Source organism: Tyto alba, unplaced genomic scaffold (assembly GCF_018691265.1).
Source record: "Tyto alba isolate M040663 unplaced genomic scaffold, T.alba_DEE_v4.0 Super-Scaffold_8, whole genome shotgun sequence".
Classification (NCBI taxonomy): domain Eukaryota; kingdom Metazoa; phylum Chordata; class Aves; order Strigiformes; family Tytonidae; genus Tyto; species Tyto alba.
In genome coordinates this window covers 18,834,489-18,856,529 of record NW_024881329.1, presented here as the reverse complement: position 1 = coordinate 18,856,529, position 22,041 = coordinate 18,834,489, and the positions used below count along the sequence as shown (strand labels likewise).

The following is a 22,041-nucleotide window of genomic DNA, read 5'->3' as shown; positions in this document are numbered from 1 at the left end:
GCGCTGCGGCGCTATAAAAGGGGCGGCGCGGGGCGGGCGGCGGGCAGAGCGCGTCGGCGAGGCGAAGCGGAGCGGGTTCCTGCGTCAACAGTGCTTGGACGGAACCGGCCGCGCTCGGGCCCCGCCGCCACCCCTCAGACCCCACCGTCGTACCCACCGGATTCAGTTATTTCAGGCATCGCCATGGCAGCGCCCCCTTCCCAGGTGCGCCAGAACTACCACCAGGACTGCGAAGCCGCCATCAACCGCCAGATCAACCTGGAGCTTTACGCTTCCTACGTGTACCTCAGCATGGTGAGCAGCTTAGCGGGGCCGTCTGCTCAGGGGATTGTGCCGGTGTGGGGCCTGGATGTGGGGATAAAGGGGAGCGGGGCGCTTCGGGCTTACTCGGGAACGCTTGTGTTGAGGTGGGACAGGGGGGTGGCGAGCCCACTCGGTGGGGCTTCTCCCCCAAGAGAGATCCAGGCCCGCCCGATGTTTGGGCCCTGCTGGGGTGTGGGAAGAAATGTCGCACCTTCCTGAGGAAGGGGGAGGGAAGGTATGACGGCTGTGTTGGGGGGGGATAGCGGTATGAGGGAAGGGTTTTACAAGGACTAAAGGCATAGCTGATGCTGCCTGTCCTGCGGGGGCTCCGCACCGCGCAGGTTGTGTGCCGGCGGTGCCTGGGCTCTCGCAGCAGCCTGACCGGCTGGCGGGGGGGTCCCGAGTGCCGGGCGGTGCCTGCGGGCGCAGCCGCGCTCCTCCTCTTCCTCCTCCTCTTCCTCCTCCCCCCTCCTTCCCGCCTCGGGGGCATTTCGGCCTTCCCCAGGGGGTGGGGCGGCCTCTCGTTTTCTATAGGTGAGGCCATTATCTCGGTGGCGAACTTCAGTTACCGCGCTCTGTCCGTTGCCCTTGGCGGACTTGTTATCAGCACAACTCAGCAGCTTCCAAGCGGCTCTGCCCTTGGGGCTGGGCTGGATAGCGGGAGTTGACTAACGAAGCGATTGGCACCTTTCCCACAGGCGTTCTTGTCTCTGAGGCAAGGTTTTTCGGTCATGGTTTTTTGAAGTGACTTGGTAGGAAACTGTGGTTTCCTTGGTGCTATGCTTACATATCTCACTTGGCATGAGACTCCCATTTTTAGCCATAGCTGAGATTAATAACTTTGGGCCAAACAGCAGCTGTGATCTCTATGCAGCAATCTTGGCGCTTTAGATGTACGGGTAACTTGAGACTTTCTAGTGGCACTTTAGTGTGTTGTGGCATGCAGGTGTAGAACTTTACAGCTTGATTGTGTGTTACTATGACACTCTGAACCTCAGCTACAAGCTGAATATAATTATGTTGATGGATGATAGTGGTATACAAGCACCAGTGTCTTACCTTGAACCTCCGGGCTGTTGGGTTAAGAGCAGAGTATTCTGTAGGAGTTTCTGGTAAATAACTGGCAGTTGGTACAAAGCTTTCCACTGAATCCTGCGTAATGGCTCTGACCAAAGAACAAACAAACTGTGTGAGGGCTTCTAACTGCTGTTACAGGTTTTTTTTTCCTTTCAAAAAATATGATCTTGTATTTACTGTTGAATACATATTTTAATTCAATTAAGTTTTTGTCTTTTTAATGTGATACTTTTTCTTTCCCTCCAAAGTAGAAAGTGTACTACTTAGTCTAATCCCTGATAAGCCTAGAGAAACATGGGAGCTTCATTGCAGAAGTACTTTAGAGTTCTTGACCACCCTTAACTGGTGTTGCAAGTCAGAACCTTGACTTGTGATCATTGTAAACAAACTCAGGCAAACAAAGGAAGCAGGGATGATTTCTCCTTCTTGAAAAAGGCCTCTCAAGTCTGCTGTGTTTAGGGCATTTCAATGGTGCTCAGAAAAACAGGTAACTTGGTGCGGTATTTTTGTGTCTTCAGAACTGAACCACAAATACCATTTATTTGTGTTCATGGGTTTAAAATTTAATCCTAGTCAGGGAAATCTAACTTGCTACTAAGGGAAGGGTTTTGCCACACAGCCTTGCTGTTGCCTTAGCTTGGACTTCAGCCATCTTGAAGTAGGGCTGACAGGGATGTGTCTGAAGTCCCAGTAAGGACTTGGCTTTATGTGGCTGCTGGAGTGAGAGGGTTGGGGTTTTGAGCATCTGAATTCTTACTTTTCAGTCCTACTATTTTGACCGGGATGATGTGGCTCTGAAAAACTTTGCCAAGTACTTCCGGCATCAGTCGCATGAGGAACGTGAGCATGCTGAGAAACTGATGAAGCTACAGAATCAGAGGGGCGGACGCATCTTCTTGCAGGACATCAAGGTGAGGAGTGGAGCTATGGGTTGTCCTATCTCATGCAGCATGAGACTTGTGGTCTGTCTCCAGGCTGGAAGGGGACAAATTTCACTCTGTGTGCTCTCCCAGAAGGAGCAGCAGCTGACAGTAGATAAGCATACCACTTGCTGCGATCTGTGTGTGGCACTCTGCCCAAAATCTAGAAATGAGTAGTAATTTGATAATTTATGCTGATTGACTAATAAAAAGTACTTCCTGTGGAAGAAAAGGATGCCTAGCCCCGGGTGGTTCACTGTGAGATGAGGGTAACTAGAGCACAACTGGTTCATCTACCTTACATTTAACGACAGTGTTGTAGGGCTGGTTTAATGCAAGACAAGTCTTTGTGGGGAAAACAGCAAAATAAGCGATGGGCACTTCAGAAAAATTCCCTTGCTTACTAGAAAGTCTTGAGTACTTGTAAACACCAGACTCTCTACTGGGCAGTTCTGAGGTGAAGACTAGGCTTGCCTGTACTGATGTCTTAACTGCTTCATTTCTGAGATTATGCCCATTGCCTGCTGATGGACAAATGTTTAAGCCGTAAATTTTAATGGGAGGGGGAAGAAAGTAGCTCTGGTAGCTGTCTTCTCTGCAGGAGCTCAGAGAACATACAGCATGAGAACTCTGAAAGCTGACTTGTAACTCCCCAAAATAGGCTGAGAAAGACAGCCTGAAAAAGAGATAAGGGATGAGGGGGAGCAGAGGCCCTCTGAGCCAAGGAATGCCTCAAACTCAAGTGATGAAACTAGTTATGGGGTGAATAATGTGGGGTCTGGAGCTGGTAAGGCAGCTTGATTAGCACAGGATGCAGCTGGGAGAGTCCTGTGAAGGTAGGATGGCTCTGCTCTGGTGCAGGTTGTAAAGTTTCAAGCTTCTGGTGAATGGGCTTTGCTTTGTTATCCACAAAACACATATTAAAGTTGACACCCCTGAATCTGCTAATGAAGATTAACAAGATCATGCTAATTACATCATCCCATGAAGTACCTTACCCCTCCCTATACATGTGATACATAGGTATGTGGGTTGACCTAAAGGATGGACCCAAGGAAAGTGTGTATAAATTGAGGGGGGGCCAGGAGAGGAAGGGAGCAAGCAATAGATGCAAAGCAGCAAGATGGATTTATTCCTGATTAACTTGAATGGGACCAATGCAGGACTCCAGACTGTTGATTTCTATTTCTTTATTCTTTGTCTCTTTCTTTTTTCCATTTTCCCTTCTTACCATTAAGTAACACAAGGCATACTATATCACTTGCCATAATTTGTTATATACTTAGCCAATTATTGTGTATCCAGTTAGTACATTGTGGAAAATTAATAAATGTCTGGGCATGGACTTTGAGACTTGTCTCACCATTGTCCACTCCACTGGGGATATATGAATCTGAGTTACTTATTTCCCTCACTGGAGTGAGATGTGACAAGAACCTAGGGAATGGGAACAGGTCTGGGCCTTGGAGTATGCATTCAGTTCTGTTCAGAGTGTGCTCTGGGTGTGTGCCAAGCTTCTGAAGATATCAGAATGCCTGAACTTGGTCTAAACAGGCTTCAAGACTGATCTGAAAGACTTTGCTCCCTAATGGTCTGTGGGTACTTACAGAAAAAATGGTTGTGTTTTCCCCTTCTAGAAGCCAGATCGTGATGACTGGGAGAATGGACTGACTGCAATGGAGTGTGCCCTCCACCTGGAGAAGAACGTGAACCAGTCACTATTAGAACTGCACAAATTGGCAACTGAAAAGAATGACCCACACGTAAGTGGATGCTGAAGCTGAGAATGTAGCTGTGCAATGAGGGGGCTTGTATGTATCTAATTGTGTGAGTTTGGGAGTGAGTTGGGTGTCCTTGCCATTCCTGAGGGTGAAAAAAGGGTGTGAACTAGTGGTGCAGGCTAAGGGAAGGGCCCAGGTTGGGGTTATTGCCATCTTCCAGGAGGACCAGCTGCAGTGTGTTGTGGTGGCTGGGGCCTGCCTTACAGAACAGAGGGTGCATTGCCATGTGCAAACCCTTCTGTTGGTCTTGGGAGCAGAGAGCACTCATGTGGAAGGCACTTTGAAGAGAAGGAATATATTGAGCTCTATGGAGAAGGCTTGTTTATGTCGGGCCTGAGTTCTAACTTTAAACCAATGGATGCCTGTAAGGCCTTTGTCATAAGATTTTTGGAATCACTTCTGAGTTTTAAAAGCCCTGACACTTCAGAATACAATATCTGAAAATACAGGTTTCTTCACAGATGGATGTTACTGGCAAGGCTAGATTGAAGCTTCTTAGTATCAGAAAGAGATTCGCATGTGTCTGAATCAAAGTAGTCTGGGAAGTGTCTTGCATAAGTTAGAGGGGCTTTCGTAAAGAGAACATAGCTGAACCATTCTAGAGGTGTAAATCCTCACTGTCCTGAATTCAAGTGCTCTGCAGTGGGGGCTTCTGAATACGTTCAGAAACTTTCTGGTTGCTTCTTGTAATGAGGAAGAAAGGGGACTTCATGAACTGACATTGTACTGTGGGGTTTTGGAGCGAGTGTGACTAGATAAGCATGCCTCACATGGATCTTGTTCTGGCATTGCTGAGGCAAAACTCAAGGCTTCTTCCTCTTGGTTATCTTTTGCAGCTTTAAAATCATCATTCTGTATCTTTTCCCTAGAGAGGACTGGTAGGATTTCAGGTGCTGCTTCAGCAGGATAAGCTGTGTCCAGGCCTAAATTTAAACTCTTTTGTCTCCCTTTTCAGTTGTGTGACTTCATTGAGACTCACTACCTGGATGAGCAGGTGAAATCCATCAAAGAGCTGGGTGACCATGTGACCAACCTGCGGAAGATGGGGGCACCAAAATATGGCATGGCAGAGTATCTCTTTGACAAGCACACCCTAGGGGACAGTGACAATGAGAGCTGAAGTCTTGCCAAGAGCCACCCTGTGGGTTTCAGTGGGACTCCTACTTTACTGTCCAGCCATGCATGCATCTTCAGCTATCTAGATAACAGTTCTCCTACTCTGTACCAAATATCGCCCCTCTTTTCTCTTGTGTTTTGTGTATTGCCCTCCATCCAATAAAGTGACTTGGTTCAAGTTGGCTTTTTCTGTTTCTCCCGGGAGCGAGAGGCCTGCACTTGCAGGATTGTGCTCTGTAGTCTCTGTTGTGACAGTCATCTTAAGTTGGGCATGGATGAAGGAGTCCATTAGACAGATCAGGTTTTACTTGCTTAGCATTTTTATAAATTACCTTTTTCTGAATCGGGTGGGATCTACTGCAGGAATTGCTCAGTGACTAAAGTTGTGTTTTAAATGCCTTTGCCACGGAAAGTGTTGCCGTAATGAATGTGTGAAAGGAAGGCTCGAGCACGTGAGCTTCCTGAATTGGTCCCTGTGAATTTAGATGAGGCTCCTGAAGTGGCACCTAACAAATCGCTCTACACTTGCATAGGGGAAAAAATGTGCTGTGCATTGAGACTTAAGAGCTGCGGGTTGTTATCTGGCTGGACTGAAACAGCAGTGCTGCAGGAACTGCCTCAAGGACTGTATTGGGAGTTGCAGTGACGTGCTGAGGACCAGGAGCTGTATGGGGCAGGCAGGGAGGGCACGCAGCTGTGAAGGCACTGGAAGGGGTATGGGAGGTAAAATTGTCATGTGCCCCTTGTGCTGTGGGAGATTTGCAGCTGTTTCTGAAAACAGAAGTAGCAAAACTGGTTTCTCTAAATTCCTGTTGCATGGAAACTAAAATGAGGAAACAAAACAGATGGTCTTGGACTTCAGCATTGTTTTTATTTTCTTAAGGAAGACAGTAAAAACTCAGAGCTGTATGGTGTATGCTACCACCCAGATGACTTCTCTGAGTACTGTCAAACCAGTGGCAGATGTGCTGGGCAAATACCATTGACTGCAACCACCTGTACTGGTGGACTCTTGCCCTGCCTTATCCCATTCCTTTTCCAGTACTGCAAAACACCAGTTAAATGTGATTTTGAGGAGCACTATGGGTCTGTATCACAAATGATGTGACTTGCTTCTGTCCTTTACTTTCCCTGGAGTATCTTGTCAGTAGAGTAATTCCTAAGACCTGTGATGACTTGTGACAAATGTTAACATAAAGCTCATCAAGTTCCATTTCTTGCTGTGAGGAGGAAGGGGCAGGTGTCCTTACGAGCTGCATTTCTTTTCTGTTTTGGGCTACACCTGCACTCCAGGTTCTTGAAGCTGGTGTGTGCTGAGTTACTGCTCTGCTGTTAGGCATCTGCAATACTTAACACTCAGTCTTGTTCTTTTGCTAGAAATGTAGAGGGCGGTTTGTTTTGTTATTGTTGCAATGCTGAAGTTGTGCCTGTCACTGTGCCTGAGGCCAGTAGCAGTGTGTCTTTAGTGCTGGCTTTAGCCTAGGCTGGGCTCTAGCTGCATGTTCCAGCAGTAGGTGGTTTGGCTGCCCTGCCCTTCTCTTTGGGTGAGTGCCAGTGGGGCCAGGTGTAAAGATACTGCAATATCACTAATACAGCAGGTATCTCAACAGAACTGAGTGTATCTTGCTCTCTAGCTGTACTGATCTATCTGCTCTTCACAAGTGCTTTCGCTGGTCTCCATGATCACCTCCATCAGCCCCACATAGTCACCTTCAGCTAGAGAGATACCAGAGTCATTGGGGGATGGACTCTCTGCTCTTCTTGACTCTTTTGTAGGAGGAGTATTGCCTCTTCCATTTCCAGTATCTCTCGTGTTCCTGGAAACCTCTGCTGGATGTGGGTCTGGAGCGCTGGCTGCATCTTCTAAGCTTAGGCTGTGAGCACTGGGGCCCGCGTTCCCTGTGTGGGATCTCTCCAGCACTGGAGATGTTACAGGTGTGAAGGAGAAGCAGAGGGAGGCACTGCCTCTCGGGGTTTTGTTACTAGGGGTGTGAAAGGCACTTGAATGCTCAGAATTGGGAGTGGCTGATGCCGTGTTCTCCAGGGTTAGCCAGGGTGGGTGGGAAGCTTTCAAGCTCTTCAGACTCTTGAAACTACCCTGTGTCTCATGGTCTGGGGACTCTGCTAAGGAGGGGAATTTAGGGCTGTCTGATGCTGTGGACTGAGTTCCTGGACTTCCTGTGGTGGCAGCTTCTCTGCTTTTACCATTCGAGTTGCTCTTTTCTTCTACTGTTATAACCAGTGAGTCAGGACCTTTGCTCCGATCTGTTGGCCAAATAAACGTTTCCTTTGCACCTGAGCCAATGGAGCTCTGGCTCTTATCGCTGACTCTGGAAGGTGAGGAGTTGACAATGACATCCCTAAGGGAAGTCGAGCAGGCAGCGATGCTGGAGAGTGCAGGAGGCTTCTTGCGGCCTTGGCGTCTAGAAGGGAAAATCATGGGGATAGAGCTGATCGGTGTCTGGGGAGCACTGTAGAAACCAGGTCTCTCGTAAAATGGGGTTGACATGAAGGCATCAAACTCTCTTAGTTTTCCATCTTCGCTGTCCCACTGCTCCTGTGAGCTGGAGTCTCCCCTTGGCTGATTGATGCTGCAAGGGCTTCCAGACTTGCCCATGTCTTGGTACGTATAGTGGGAAAAGGGGGATGTGGGGTCTCCTCGCCTGCGCAGCAGGTTCATCCGGGAAGAGGACCTGGAGAAGTTTGGTGACTGGACGCCGAGGAGGCGGCCCAGGTGTCCCAGTAACGGTGTGGAGTGGTTGGCCTCTTCATTCTCTTTAATTTGCTCCAAGGGCTGGAACTCCATCTCTTCTTTCTGCATGCTGGGGAAAGGCAAAAGAGGCTGTTACACAGCTGCAAAAAGAGGTGGTTTCTGGTGGAGAGGCTGGCAGCACGGAATGCTGCTGCCAGTGGCAAGCCTCTCTTCCTGTATTGCCGTTAGATACGTGTTAGGCCCTCCACAACAGGGATGCTCATGGTAGAGGGGAGGGGGGGAGAGAGGTCAGAGACATCCTTTTCTGTGGAGGATGTTGGTTATTGTCTTTGGATGAGCTTAAAAGCATCTTAGAGCAAAGTTTCACAGACTATGGAGAAAGGTATTGCTGCTTGCTCTTGCTCCTCAAGTATGAAATGGTGCATGAGACTCGATCCAAGGTGTAAATGTGTGCTGTTCTGACACCCTGTCTCTCACCTGATATCAAAAGTTGAGCCAAGGAACGATGGGCGCTTGTACTCAGCAGTGGCTGCAGTGTAGGGTGGCTGGGGGTCAGGCTCATTCCAGTATAAGTCCTTCTCCAGAATGGGTAAATCCTGATGCATCTCATCCACTGCCATAAGGGAGACCTGCAGGGGACGGCAGAAGTGTCATACAGGGTGAGCAGTGTCATGTGTGCCTGTTATCTGTGGAGAAAGGAATGCAGGGCAGGAGGAAGCAAGGTAACACAGAAGCGAGGCAAGTGGCTGGGTTTGCTGTGTGGTTTCTCGTCACTTGGGTTGTTTTTCACATGGAGAGATTTGATTAATTGGAAGGAAAATTATGCTGAAGGAGCCAGGAAAGCAATGTGCTCACTAGGACAGAAGGACTGAAGGTGGAGAGTTATTGCATGGAAGAAAGCAGAGGAGGCAGTTTTAGATACACAGGGTGTAAAAAGTAGAGAGAGGCAGGAATGATTTGTCGTTCAAAGGTAGCGAGGGTGTGAAACAAGCAGTCTGGATCCATCCTGTGTGCCAGAGCAGAGACTAAAGCTGCAGTTGGTCTCTGTGTACAAAGACATGCCAAAAGCCCTGTCTTCCATGGTGGGCATTTCCTGGGGGAATTTTTCTGGCACAGGTCTTAACCCACATTCTTCCTGGAGCCTGGGGTGTCTCCTTGGCTGCTGTGGGGGAGCACTGAGCTGGCCCCCTTCCCCTTCCTATTTGTTGGAAAGCCTTATGCATCTCCCTCTGGAGATCCTGGGCTCCTAAACATGCAGCCACTGACACGTCAGGGAAGTGTAAGGGTAAGAGGGACTGCTGCTCCGCTCCGCTGCAGGCATGGGAGGTGGGTGGCAGAGGTTGTGCAGGAGAACTTGGTGACTGTGCTGACGGGCCTCGCTAAACCCTCCAGTTCTGTCCTGCCTCAGCGTTCCTCCACAGGTCAGGCTCAGCTGGAGGACCCTGCTTTCACTTTACCTGCAGGTTCCTGTCAATGAGCCAGTTGGTTTCAAAGTCGTCATCGTCCTCCCCAAAAGGGTTGATGAGTTGCTCAGCCACCTGCATGTGGAGAGCAAAGATTATCATGGTCATACCTGCCCCTTTCCCTGCAAGGAAAAGGCTGGTGGGGCATAGTCAAGGGTGATGTCCCTTGAATTCAGAGCAATGCTGTTCCTCCCCAGAACAGAGGCTGGGAGATTGGTACCCACAGATAACTGCCCCTTGCTCACACATAGCCCTCCTGCAACTGCAGACCACCACTGCCTCTCTTTTTCCCTAAACTAGTCGGGACCAAAGCTTAGGAAACACGCAGCTGATCTCCAGGGTGAGACACTCAAACTGAGAAGGTTTTGGCAATACCCTCAGCCCTCAGCTTCCCCTTTGTCTGCCAGCACCTGGCATGTTGCTCATAGGTCAAAGAACACAGCTGGGTCCCTGGTGAGCACACACTGGGAAAAACCCTTGGCTGGGTCAGATTCCAGCTCCAGATGTATTTTCTTGGACTTACCTTTAACCAGCCAGCATAGAAGAAGAACTGCAAAAATGTAAAGACGGGCACGAAGAGATCTAGTTCGTGGCCAGGATATGCCTTTTCTGGATCCAGGAACTGCCGCCCGATCAGACAGGCCAGGAAGAAGCTGTAAACAGCCACGGTCACCACCTGGGAAAGATGCCAGGGGACACAGATGCCAGAGGAGCTTGAGTTCCCAGATTGCTTTCCCAGCATCTCTCTTCAGTTCCACCCCATACATCTCCAAATAGCAGCGAGCTGCTGGCTCTATAGCCTTTTGAAATCCTTGGATTCCATTATGACAAGCTTCTCCTCTTCTTTTTACAGGAAGAGGCATTTCCACATGAAGCAGAAACCTTTAAGTATGCCCCTTGCCCTTTAGCTGTTTTCATTCCACGCCATCCCTGGAATGACATCTGTGTAGGCATTACAGAAAGATAGCGGTAGAAGAAAGCACATGACATCCCGGATGGAAAGAACTTAAATAACTAACACATGGCTGCATGATTGTTTTGTTTCTGAAGTAAGGGGTGATGTGAGCTCTTTTCATTCTTGTCCTTGCCTCTCCTGAAAGCTGTCTCGAGCCTCCTGTGGCTCAGTCCATGCTGGCAGGTCGTTTCCAAGTGAGGGAAGGGAACCCTGGCAGTGCTGCCAGCTCTGAACTAGCTCCTTCCTTCCTGGTCCTCACATTGGGCTTTTATTATATTTGCCTGCTTGCTTGCCCAGATATAAGGCTACAATGAGCTTTGTGCTTTTCTCTGTAATTATGGAACTGGAAACTTCCCCTTTTCAAATTAAAAGCAGCTGAGACTTTTGCGTGGTCTCTTGATGCAATAAGCAAGGGGGTTCAAAACAAACACCGAGCATCACAAGATTCTGGAGCTAGCCACGCGGTTCCTTGCGGTGAACAGTGCAGGGCTGTTTCATGATGGGTAAGAGAGTGCCTGGAATGACAGACTTTGCACTGGGGATGGGCACCTCTAAAAAAAAGTGGGTCGTCTACTGCAGAGGGGAGCAAAGACTGGCTATGATAATGCTTTTGCTCCTTGCGTGCAGGACACTGGGCTGTGCAGGAATATCATTTCCCAACATGTTCCCCATTAACCTTCAGCACTGCGTGAGCGGAAGCCGTTCCTGTTTCACAGTAGAGTGCATTAGTGTTATCTGAGCAGCTGGATTGAATGAGACAAAGGAGTGAGTTGGTGCCGAAGCATCTGTCTGGGTTTGCATCGAGAGAGCTCTTGAACAGCTGAGTACACACACACAGCTCTCTTTCACACACAGCACAACTCCATCAGAGCTGTGGACAGGTCTCAGCTCCACTGAGGAGGAAGAAACTGCTTCAGGGATGTGCTCCCTGCAAGGCAGTGCAGGGAGTGGGTCTGCGTGTATCTGTGGGGCACACATTGTGGTTAGTTACTCCTGGGCAGTGGGTGTTTCTGTAGAGGTGGCTGTGTCTGAGTTTGGGAAATCAATCTGGGTGTGCGCTGCCGAGCTACGTATGTGAGACGTGTGTAGGTGGGGGTCAGGGGTCCAAGTATATCTCGTGGCAGCATGGCCCATGTGTGGGTGTAAATGGGGGTGCCCCTTGCAGCATGGGGCAGCATGCAGAGGCTGGCAGTGGAGCGATAGATGTGGGGGATCCCTTCTCACCTGAGTGTAGACCAGAGGGATGCTGATCCAGTCGTACCCATAGAGTCGCCCGCACTGGCTGCGCAAGGTGTTGAGCTCCTGCAGTGGGGGAAAGGAATGGCCTGTCTGTATAACTTTGCATGTACTTGCTGGGGACACAGCCTCTCCAGCCCATTCCTTCCTGCTCACACCTCCTCTGAAAGGGGGTCTCAGCCAGGATTCCTGCTCCCTTGGTGCCCAGCATCACCCCAGCAGACCACCAGCAGTTTCTTACACTTGCCCTGGAGCAACTCCTTGCTGCCTGGGGGTCTTCGTCTGAGCCCAAGATCCCTTCCTAGCAGAGTTTATATCCTCACAAAATGAGCAGTCAGCAGGTTAGGCAAAGAATATCTCAGGAGCATGTTTCTCTCTCCTGACCATATAGTGAGTCTAGATAAACAGCCCAGAGGGAGATCTCTCTGGGCAGATGAATCTCACTCCAGGCAATAGAAACAATGTGACTTTCTCTGCACATGAATACCAGGAAGGATGAGCTGCTCTGGACCCTTTTTTCTCTGCAGCTGGACAGGGATTGTTGCCAGGTCTCACCTGTGGAGCATGGCCTGCTCCCCAGCACTAGGAGTTTTCAACAGTGATGTTTTCTACAGGGACCTTGGTTGTTGGGGATGCTTTTGACTTCTCCTGGTCTCTTCCAGGTAACATGCTTCCTTGTAGCTTTCCAACTCTATCCTAGAGACCTCCACTGGCCACTGTTGTTGGCTGCTCTGGAGTGTGTGAAGGCTGATTAAGGACCTGCTATGTGGGTGTCTCTCACTACCATAACTAGATGTGAATCCCATGGTTCCTCCCAGTCCCACATTTGAGAAAGATGTCACATTCCCCTCACCTCTAATATATGTAACATTGCTACCATGTCAGCAGGCCATGAAAAGCTCTGTTCTGTCACAAGTTGGTGAGTAGCAGTGAGGGGATTTCCCATCAGAGTTAATGTAATATCCCCAGGGACGGGCTTGGCTCACCATCTTACCTCACCATTCCTATTCCTTGCCTGACTCTGGAAATCCCTATAGTTCCACCCAGAGGACTGGATGAGGATCTCAAACAGTTGCCTACTACCTCTGCCACTCACATTCAGGATGCCTTGGAGCAGCACGCTGTCCCGGATCCTCCCCTCGTTCCTTGCCTTCACAGCCAGATTGGAGAACCACACACACGGGATCCAAAACTTGTTGTGGGGCGAATTCAAACTCTCAAACTTCTTGTGCTCTTCTGGTGTCATGAGGCCTGGAAGGAAAAGAGCAGATGGGGGAGAGATGGCCATAGAGGGCAGAAAGGAATTGATCTCATCTGAAATGAAAACATCTAAATCTCAGGTGGTTACCTTAGCTCTCCTTAAAGATCACAGGAAAGACTCAGGCACTCAGCCTTTGGGAGACACATAGAAGGAGGACAAGTGTTCTTGTTAAAACACTGAGTTATAGAAGTGTGAGACGCAGGCTTTATCTCCTTTCACTTTGGATGTCTGCAGCATATCTAACCAGATCACAGTCAGCAGGGAGACAAGGTACTGCTGAGGGTGCAATTGCCTGGTGTACCTAGACATTTGTTGAGAATGGAATAACTCATGTCCTGGAAATGCCTGTTTCTCTTTCTGGATTGCAAAGGGAGCTCAGTTGACTAGGGCAGGTGCAGACATCTCCCTTTGGGCACACTGTAAAATATTGTACCTTGAGGAGCATCTTCAGAGAGGATTCAGGGAGCCCAGCAGTTAAGGTCGGAGGTCCTGAGGCTCCAATTCCCACCTGCCCAGTGGAAAACTGTTACCCTGGGGGAGGACAGACGTACCACTTGGCAGGGGTCTGCTCATGCTCTGCTACAGATCTGTGCACAGGGTCATTTACTACAGGGAACTCTTCTTTTCCCGTGCACACTTTCAGTGCAGGGTGAGCAGCTCCCAGTGAAGTCACTGCACTGCAGTTACTTTAATCTGATCAGCCAGGGCTGCCCCGTGACCTGCAGCATATCTGCATTCACTAACCTGATCTCGACACTCTCCTTATGTAAAAAATATGGGCAGAGACCCTTCATCTTTCAAACAAGCCTTCTAGCCACTAGTAGGAACGAGCACACTGTGCAATGAGGAAGCATAAACAGCTATTTCAGAAGAGTAGAGCTAGGGCATGAGCAGATGCCTAGCACTCGCTGCAGACAGCAGCTGAGCACATTGCAGCACTATCCCATCTCCAGTCTGGAGGTCCTGTGGCCCTTTCCATGGCTCTTTGCCCCCAAAACAGCAGCATGGTGCTGCTGTCTGCTCCATGCCAAAAGGCAATACTGGTACTGACCTGCCCTCACGACATGCTCCATGCTGGGGAACCGCTTGTAGACAGCAGTGCTGACTGAGCGCAAGATCAGCACGCTGCACAGGTTGCTGTAACGCATGAGGGTGCGACGCAGGAGCCGCCCATACTCATCCTCCCCATCCACGTTGCAGGAGACCAAGTTCATGATCCGGTCAGGCCACGGGATGCTCTCGTACTGAGCCCACCAGCGGGACACCACCAGAGCCACGTAGAAACCTAGAGGTGAGCTGAGCAAATTAGCCATCCTAAAGGAGTGGGAGATGTAAATGCTCACATGTAGGCAGCCTGGTACTGCTCATACAGGGATGGGCTCAGGCATGCTTGGAGGGCAACTTGGATCTCCATGCTAAAGTCAGAGTCTGGGTTTCACGGGTTATTTGGTGCTGCTTGGTGCCTGCCCTCCTGGCAGAACCCAGAATGTGCCAGTACATCTGGACAGTGCAAGCTGTGTGTTGGGGCCATACCTCAGCTGCAACACGGAATGACGTGTTCTGCTTGAGGAGCTTTACAAAGGTGGTGGGAGGGATCTGCTCAGCAAATCTTGCCTGCCTGCAGAGCTATATCAAACCAAGGAGAAGAAATGCTGTCCCTTTCCCCTCCCTGTTCCCAGGCAGCTCCTTACCCAGCACAAAGGACACAGGGATTAGCTCAGCGTAGCTGTTGCAGTAGAGTGCCAGCTTCTCAAACATCAGCCTTTGGCTCTCACTCAGGATCAGCCTAAAAGGGAGAAACAGAAGCATCAACCTCAAAGAAGAATCTGTGCCTTGTTGGGCCTGCTGGGGCAGGAGTCTGGCAAGGGAAGCCGAGGATGGGTAGTCATGACACTGCTACGCTGAGTCTGGAGATGATGTGAGTGAACAGCCCTTGTGAGGCTGGGACATCAGCCCACCTCCCCAAAATACCCGGCTGACCAGGCCAAAGGAGCCAGAAGTGGTCACTGGCAGAGACCGTATGGTAAGTGGTGCAGTTTGATGTCAGGGACCACCCTTATTTTTCTCACTCGGGAGAGTGCTCTGTGGCATCGAGGGTTTGCCACAGAGCTTGGATGTGCACCACAGTTCACTTAATATCCTGCAAAATGTCAGTGAAAGCTCTGCTTTTATGTGAGTTTCTGCCTCTAAGAGCTGCTTCCCTGCCTCTGTGCTGCATCTGTGATTGAACCACCTAGGGCAGCTCCCTGTCTTTCCTCAGCAAAACCAGCCCAGCCACAGGGTATAGTTGCCTTATCACAGATCTGTGGTCCCAAAGCTGATGTCAGTACCCAAGGTATTGCCTGTTGTATAACAAGGGAAACTCTCCTAAAGTTCCCTGCTGTGAGACATCTCCAGTACTAATTCAGCCTTGGTCACCACTGATCAACACACTATTCTTCTGTAGGTAACCATCAGATGCAACTCTTCATCCCAGGGAAGATAAACTGTTCCTTCCCAGCACAGAAAAAGGAGATTTGTCAACTGCTAAGCCATACTGGAGCAGCAAGGAAGGACCTTTCCTCTCCTCCCGTGGCTGGTGAGTGCCTGGCCAACTCCTCTTCACCAGGACCACTGTCCCAAGGCTTCGTTGCTCAGTTGTCCTGGTCCAGAACAGGCTGAGTGAGGGGCTGTGTTAGTGTCGGAGTGTAAAGGTGCTTACCTGTAGACAAGACTGATGGTGAAGTAGAGAGAGATGAAAATAAGGAACTCTGAGTAGAGAAGTTTGTAGATACTTCCTTTCCATTGAAGCAGGAGCTGTGAGAAGGTGCCTAGGCGGGCGTCAGCCACGCGGTTGGTGTATGTCACTGTCATCACGGGTCCTTGTGGAGACACAAAATGAGCAGATGTTGAAGCTGCCAGCGAGCTTGCACAGAGGGAGATGACAGGGACACTGCAAGTGTCCCAGCAAGCAAGCAAGATGGGTGGAAGGATGGAGGGAAGAAACAATGAGTTGAGATCGAAAGACAGGTAAGATGAAGTCAGTGACATAGAGAACCAGGAGGAAATTTATGGTAGGCAATTACTTTGACAAGCTTGCCGTCTTTTTCCTGCCTTTGAGCTGCATGTGAGCTGGTTATGATGATAGAAAATATACTTTCTGGTGGAGTCCTTAGTTTCTAGTGTTTGCTAGCATTCAAGTGGGGCTGGCTGATTGAAGAGCACAGAGCCCATGTGCCACTCCCTTCCACAAAACAGTTGTTTAATCCTCAGGGTCACAAACTCCAAAGTTGCTTACTCCCTCCCCCCCCTTTTTTTTTTTTTTTCTTATGGTATCTGCTTCAAATATGTTGTTTCTGTAAATCTACTTGTTGAGAAGTGTCTTCCTGGAATACTGCTGGCAAAAACCCCCAAACCCAAAGGAAAGCAAAAACCACAGAAAGGAGAGATTTCTTGGTACTGATCCAGATGAAGGTATCCCTGAAGATTTGACAGTTCTGGTAGCACTTGCCCAACAAGCATAGCTGTCTTTAAATTTGGGCTGAGGGCCATATCTGGACTATGCTGGTCCTAGTTTCGCAGGCAGAACAGCCCTCCCTGTTAGAGAACTGACGGGTGGAGTTTGGCCAGGCTCACAGAGCACAAATTCCAGCAACACCACCTCCCCTCTCCTTCAACCATACATTGCACAATAAATCATGCTGGATGAAAAAAGGCATTCAGGCTTGTGAAATGCTTCCCAATCATGCAGCATCCCCATTGCACTTCTAGTCTAACCCTGGATAAATAATTCTTTATCATCAGTTAATAATCAGACTCATATTCATATAAACCTGAATTTTTTAAAATAAAAACAAAACCAGGCCAAAAATCCTTAGGTTGCTGATTTGTTTCATATAATCGATGCCAGGAAGATAGATGAGTGATCCCTTGGTTTATAAATAATTATCCAACATGATCTTTCTAAATTTTAACACGTTACCAGGATGTTACAGACTTTGCAGTTTAACAGAGGCAATAATGCTCATAGTTATGGGGCCCTGGGCTCTTCCCTGAATGATGGGGACAAAGAAGCACTTCAAGGGACAACTCAGACCTTATTGCTCAGTAGCAGCAGGTGAAGGCAGGTGAGTTTGTGTCCACGCTCCTCATTTAAGTATCTCAGTGAAAGACCTACAGTTAGGTGGGGTCAGCTCAGGTCCCAGTCTGCTGGTGCTGTGAAGAAAACCAGCAAAATCTGTTTTGTTGGCTACTTCAACCAAACTGCATTGTCTTGGCTTTGACTTTTCTGTGCTGCTCCTCCTTTGGGTTTCCCTGTCATAACTCTCCCCAGATCCCCTCTCACAGGTTATATTGGAGGAGCAGAGCTGGCATCTGCCTTGCCAAGGGCTCCCCAGCTGCCTCATGTACATTCATGCCATTTCAGTACGTACTTCTGGCCAGTGCACTTCGAAGAGTGTTTTTTAACTGCTCTAGAGACTGCAGGCACATGGGCTATACAGATGAGAAATGCATGCAAACACCCATATATTTGTTGGGGGCTGCTTACAAAAAGCTGTCTGTTTTCTCTATGCTTCAGGTCTTGGAAGTGCTGAGGGAGACTCTTGGTTGCGTAACTCAAATACAGATTCACTTTTTACCAAACATGGAAAACTTCAGCTCTTGTCCATGTAAATAATGGATGTCACGCACCTCTATGCAGTTGTGCTCAGGCACGGGATATGGGGCTTTTCCCAGTGCTTTTTCCTCCAGCTCTGAATGGTTAAGGCACTTCCCTGCCTGCCTGCCAGCCTGTGCGGGATGGCCCTGGGATATCACAGGAGCTGGCATACTCCAAATACCATTTGGAGTTGAGGTACGTGGTGGGAGGTGACTCACCGTAGCACCGGCACTGGCACACCGGTGTCGGAATGGGGAGGAAGAACCATCCCTGGTGCAGAGCCCGCTCCCCGGGGAGCCGCTGCCTGCACCCGCCCAGACTAACCGTTGTACCTGGAGGTGGACTGGCACTAATCAGACCATGGGAGCAACCGAAATCCCACAGCAGCAAGCATCAGGTGCGTCACCCACCACGTGAGATGGCAAACAGACACGGGCAGCTTTTGCAAAGACAGAGAGCAAGCAGGTAGAGTGGACAGCTGGAGCGAGAGGGGGTCGCGGGTAGGCGGGAGGATAGATCTTTGAAAGAATCTATCTGCTCTTGGGAGGACTAGATACTTACAGTCATGGGCTCCTGAGCTGTTCTGGAGGCTGTGGAGGTTTGGTCCCACACGTGTCCTTGCTGGGTCCTTTGTGGCCCACGCCACAGCCCGCCTTCCTTGGCTCATGGGGGGATTGAACCTGACAGACACGGTGTGCTAAGGAGCCTGAAACCCACTTGGGAGCTGCAGCCGGTCACTTGATGCCATAATCCTTCCTCATTACAAAAGAGACTCTGTTGTCTTTTGCCCTGTTCCCTTCTAATCTGAGTAAGCCCTGTGTGTTTATAGAGGCGGCCGGAGGAGGGGGAGGCAGGGCTGGCTCCTCTGCAGCTGCTGCTGCTAACTCCTGGCACAGCCATGGTGGCTGCCAGAAGAGAGGCATTTTTCCTCTAATTCTTTCCTGTTTGGTCCCTTTCTCTGTGTCACAATCTTACAGGAGCCCCAGGAGATTAAGTAGGGCTGGAATTTTCCACAAAGGCTATAAAATGTGTTCACCCTTGGGGGCTGTGCAACCCTCTCTTCCCTGGGGGAACTCCTAGCTCCTTAGGTCAGTGAAATATGTGGCCCATGCTCTGCCTGGCTCTCAGCAGATGTTTCTCTCTAACTCCTCACCATCTTTGCTGTCCCTGGATGTGTTTGCCATCTCTTCCACCTGTGGTTTGGATGCTGGGGACTTCCAGTCTGCCACTGGCACCCCGAGACTCTTTTCCATGTGTTCACTTTTTTTTCCACTTGCTTCTCCAGCAGCGCTTGAGGGCTGTCACTACTCTTTCTTGCATGCCACCCTGGGAAACACCGGTCCTTGCCTTTGTCCTCAAGCCCCCACCAAACCAGAGAACTCCATGCCTCTGTCCCTCCAGGGTCCTTAGTCCCTTTTCTGCTCTCAAGCTGTTCCTTACAATTGTGACCACCCCTCTCCTGCCCATCGCCTGCCATCTCTCCTGTTAAGTCTTTAAGATACTCCCCTTCCGTGAAGCTCTGAATGAAGATCCTTTCTTATCAAATTAGTCTTGCTCTGGCGTGCACCCTTGACTGTCTGTAGGCTCCTGGGCAGCCTATGGCCACAGGACATTTCATAGCCCACAGCTCTTCATGAGACCTCCATGTCTTTCCATCCCCTTTCCAGAGCTGTTTTTGTTGTCCCTGGTAATAGCATCCGCCCTCTAAACACCTCTCACCAACCTGCTACAACATTCAGTGTCCTGGAGACAAGGAGCTGCTCTGATCTTTAAGCCAAACCATGGCCCTGTCTCCACACCTGGGCCCCGTTTTGGAAGTGTGCTCTGACCCTCCTGACCTCCATCATTTAACCAGCTGTGGGACACTGTGGAGAGGGAACATAGGGCTCATCTTTGCAGGTAAGAGCAGCTGGAGACCCAGGCTCCTTGGTGAGGTTCTGTGGGATTGCTATGTGTGTTTTATCAAAGCTCTTTCCAGCAAGCAGGCAGCAAAGTCTCCAGTGAAATTAAATGAAGAGCTAATTCTTGTAATAACCAACTTTTTCTTGGGCTGATCTATGTGCCTGTGTCCTTGACACATGATTAGCATCAGCAGCAGGGATTAATTTGCCCAAACCATAGGTTTCTCCTTTCTGTGTGACTGAGCCTAGACCAGGGTGTTGTTTCACTGTTTCTCTGAAGTAGGTGCTGCCTGGCATCTGTGTAATGTGGGGTTTCTGGTGCAGTCCTGGGGATTTCTGTCAATGCTGGGGAGGTGGTAATTTAAAACATGGGACTCAGTGCCAGCATCTGAGGTTTTAATTCTGGTGTGGGCTGTAGTGTGTTAGATTACCTCTGGTCCTGATTCCTTTTTGACAAAAATGGAGGGGACAATCCTTGCTTCTTCTACCTGGCACCAAAACCATGGAGATCTCCTGACTTGTGATAGTCTCTGGGTGGAAGCTGCTCTGTGTTGGATCACATAATATGCAGAAGGACCTGGGCACACATCTGGTGGGAGTAAGTTACAACATCTGGCCATGCAATCGGGAGGCTGCCACACTATGCATTAGGAGAATAGGTATAACTGCAGGGGGAAAGGATGGACCTGGAGCACTTGGCCTTACCAGAGTCTTTCCTGCATGAACACCCTGCATCCCTGGGTGTGCTGCAGCTCCCTGGCCCCAGAGCCCCCCTGCCAGAGATGACTTGTTCTGGGTAAGTGGGAGGGCAATGCAAAAGAGAAAAGGCAGCATGTTGCTTCTGCACCATGAGATACAGACCTGGCAGGAGGAGAATAAGTACATGGAGGGCCACTGGGAGAGCCTCACATTCCAAGTGTGGAACTAGATAAGGGCTTTTATCAGTGGCCAGAGGCAGAGGGGGTTGCCTCACTGGCCCAACCACAGCAAACTCATACTGACTGAAGGAGCACGTGGCTTTGTGCCTACTGTCATGAGCAGCACCTGCCAGCTCAGGGGGAAGGAGAATCATAGAATGGTTTGGGTTGGAAAGAACCTTAAAGATCATCAAGTTATAACCCCCTGCCATGGGCAGAGACACCTTCCCCCAGCCCAGGTTGCTCAAAGCCCTGTTCAACCTGGCCTTGAACCCTTCCAGGGAGTGGGGATTCACAAGTTCTCTGGGCACCCTGTGCCAGCGCCTCACCACCCACACAGGGAAGAATTTCTTCCTTCTATTTAATCTAAATCTGCGTTCTTTCAGTTTAAAACTGTTACCCCTTGTCCTATCCCCACACCCCCTGATAAAGAGCCCACCCCCCATCTTTCCTGTAGCCCCCTTTAAGCACTGGAAGGCTGCTGTAAGGTCTCCCTAGAGCCTTCTCTTCTCTAGGCATCCTAGAAGTGTTCACCAGCACCAAAACACCCCAGCTGTCCTGCCTTTCTGAAGCCTTGCCCTGGGTGAGCAGCGAGGCAGGGGTGCTGTTTCAGACCCTGGTGTGAGTGGCATGTCTGGGACAGGAGGTGGGGTGCCGCCATTTCGCTGAGGCTCTGGGACAGTCTTGCCCCTCAGAGGTGTACTTACTGTGTTATCTGCTCTGTTATGGGGTATGAGAGCCCTGAAACTTTGCTTCTAAATTGTGGCTGCTCCCAAAAGGCCCTTTTATGACCAGGGTCACAGGGTTGGGACAGGGTCCCCAAGTGATTCAGGATTGCGGCAATGTCTTGAAACACCAAAGAGTGCTGTGAATGGTGGTAAGAGCTGGGAGGGCACAGGGATGGATCCTCTCTGAAGGCAATGTGGTCCACACAAGGGTGCCACTCCATGGTTTGGTCCCCCCTTTGGGGAGGTATCCAGAGAGGAGTTAGTGAACAGGCAGACTGAAACAGTTCTTGAGGGTCTCAGTGCCTGAGCCCTCATCCCCACACGTGGCAAGGGGATGAAAATAGTTTGGGTGAGACATTTGCTGGAGCTGTGTAGCTGGCCCTGGGGGCTAACACAAAACAGCAAACCCCCAAGTGTCCTGCTCTTTGTGGAGGGATGTGCTGGCATCTGGGGGACTCTGCTGCCCCCCTCTGAGAGTAGCTCAGCTGGCAGCTGGTGTGGTTCAGAGCTGCTGCTAGCACAGCATGAAATATTTGTGGAATTTAATATAAAAGTAAATAACTGAGGGGCTACCAGCATGGCAGCGCTGCTTAGATCTCTTTTCCTGTCCCCTGTGGCCTCAGTCCTTGCAGACCGTGAGGAAGACGCTGCTCTGAGAGCCTGCCTTGCACAGAAACAGAGGAGGAAGCAAGGGGGTGCTGACATCCATCCTCAGCCTCACAGCCCGGGAGAATTGTTCTAATTTTCTCCATTTTACAGATGCAGAGATTGAGTTACTGTGATGGGAAGTGAATCCCTTCTTTCGGAACCCCAAAGGGTTACTGTCTGTGCTGAGTTAGCTGCAGCTGTCTGGGAAAGGCATGGTGCCCTCCTTGCTGTCTCCCAGAGAATAACAAGTGCCTTTCTCAGAAGGATGCCCTGGGTCCCAAAGTTTGGTGAAATCCTTTTCCCTTCTCCAGTTTCAGTGCTAAGATAGACATAGAGGGAGCTGTCATCAGGGGTGTCTCTCAAACTGACATTCTTTCCTGAAA

General features: G+C 49.9%; 3 protein-coding genes across 4 annotated transcripts in view; 2 read left to right on the top strand and 1 right to left on the bottom strand.

Annotated features, from left to right (window-relative positions):
• Window positions 1-5,375, top strand: LOC104357029 (ferritin heavy chain). Its single transcript, XM_033006756.2, has 4 exons — window positions 1-294; window positions 2,145-2,291; window positions 3,938-4,063; window positions 5,037-5,375. The coding sequence occupies exons 1-4, from the start codon at window positions 184-186 to the stop codon at window positions 5,199-5,201; spliced, it is 549 nt and encodes a 182-aa protein (XP_032862647.1). The 5' UTR covers window positions 1-183; the 3' UTR covers window positions 5,202-5,375.
• A 673-nt stretch (window positions 5,376-6,048) lies between these two features.
• On the bottom strand, window positions 6,049-18,319 carry BEST1 (bestrophin 1). Its single transcript, XM_009962382.3, has 10 exons — window positions 18,026-18,319; window positions 15,527-15,686; window positions 14,517-14,611; window positions 13,877-14,110; window positions 12,661-12,815; window positions 11,553-11,630; window positions 9,897-10,049; window positions 9,368-9,448; window positions 8,388-8,539; window positions 6,049-8,019 (listed from the first exon to the last, which is right to left on the bottom strand). The coding sequence occupies exons 2-10, from the start codon at window positions 15,676-15,678 to the stop codon at window positions 6,828-6,830; spliced, it is 2,292 nt and encodes a 763-aa protein (XP_009960684.2). The 5' UTR covers window positions 15,679-15,686; window positions 18,026-18,319; the 3' UTR covers window positions 6,049-6,827.
• Window positions 15,687-22,041, top strand: part of RAB3IL1 (RAB3A interacting protein like 1) — a 29,646-nt gene continuing 23,291 nt past the window's right edge. The window contains exons 1-2 of one of the 2 annotated variants that reach the window (XM_042785104.1): window positions 15,687-15,834; window positions 16,790-16,931. In XM_042785104.1, coding sequence (XP_042641038.1) covers window positions 16,861-16,931 — 71 coding nt within the window. In that variant the 5' untranslated portion in view covers window positions 15,687-15,834; window positions 16,790-16,860. The remainder of the gene's footprint in view (window positions 15,835-16,789; window positions 16,932-22,041) is intronic. The other variant, XM_042785103.1, reaches the window with a different exon arrangement.

What these genes read in the sequence shown, in the direction of transcription:
- LOC104357029 (XM_033006756.2), top strand. Translation starts at nt 184, where the DNA reads ATGGCAGCGCCCCCTTCCCAGGTGCGCCAGAACTACCACCAGGACTGC. An exon ending in CCTACGTGTACCTCAGCATG is followed by an intron (nt 295 to 2,144) that starts GTGAGCAGCTTA and finishes CTTACTTTTCAG; the next exon opens with TCCTACTATTTTGACCGGGA. An exon ending in CTGAAAAGAATGACCCACAC is followed by an intron (nt 4,064 to 5,036) that starts GTAAGTGGATGC and finishes CTCCCTTTTCAG; the next exon opens with TTGTGTGACTTCATTGAGAC.
- BEST1 (XM_009962382.3), bottom strand. Translation starts at nt 15,678, where the DNA reads ATGACAGTGACATACACCAACCGCGTGGCTGACGCCCGCCTAGGCACC. An exon ending in TCCCTCTGGTCTACACTCAG is followed by an intron (nt 10,050 to 11,552) that starts GTGAGAAGGGAT and finishes CATCTTTCCCAG; the next exon opens with GTGGTGACCGTGGCTGTTTA. An exon ending in GGCTCAACTTTTGATATCAG is followed by an intron (nt 8,020 to 8,387) that starts GTGAGAGACAGG and finishes GCCTTTCCCCAG; the next exon opens with CATGCAGAAAGAAGAGATGG.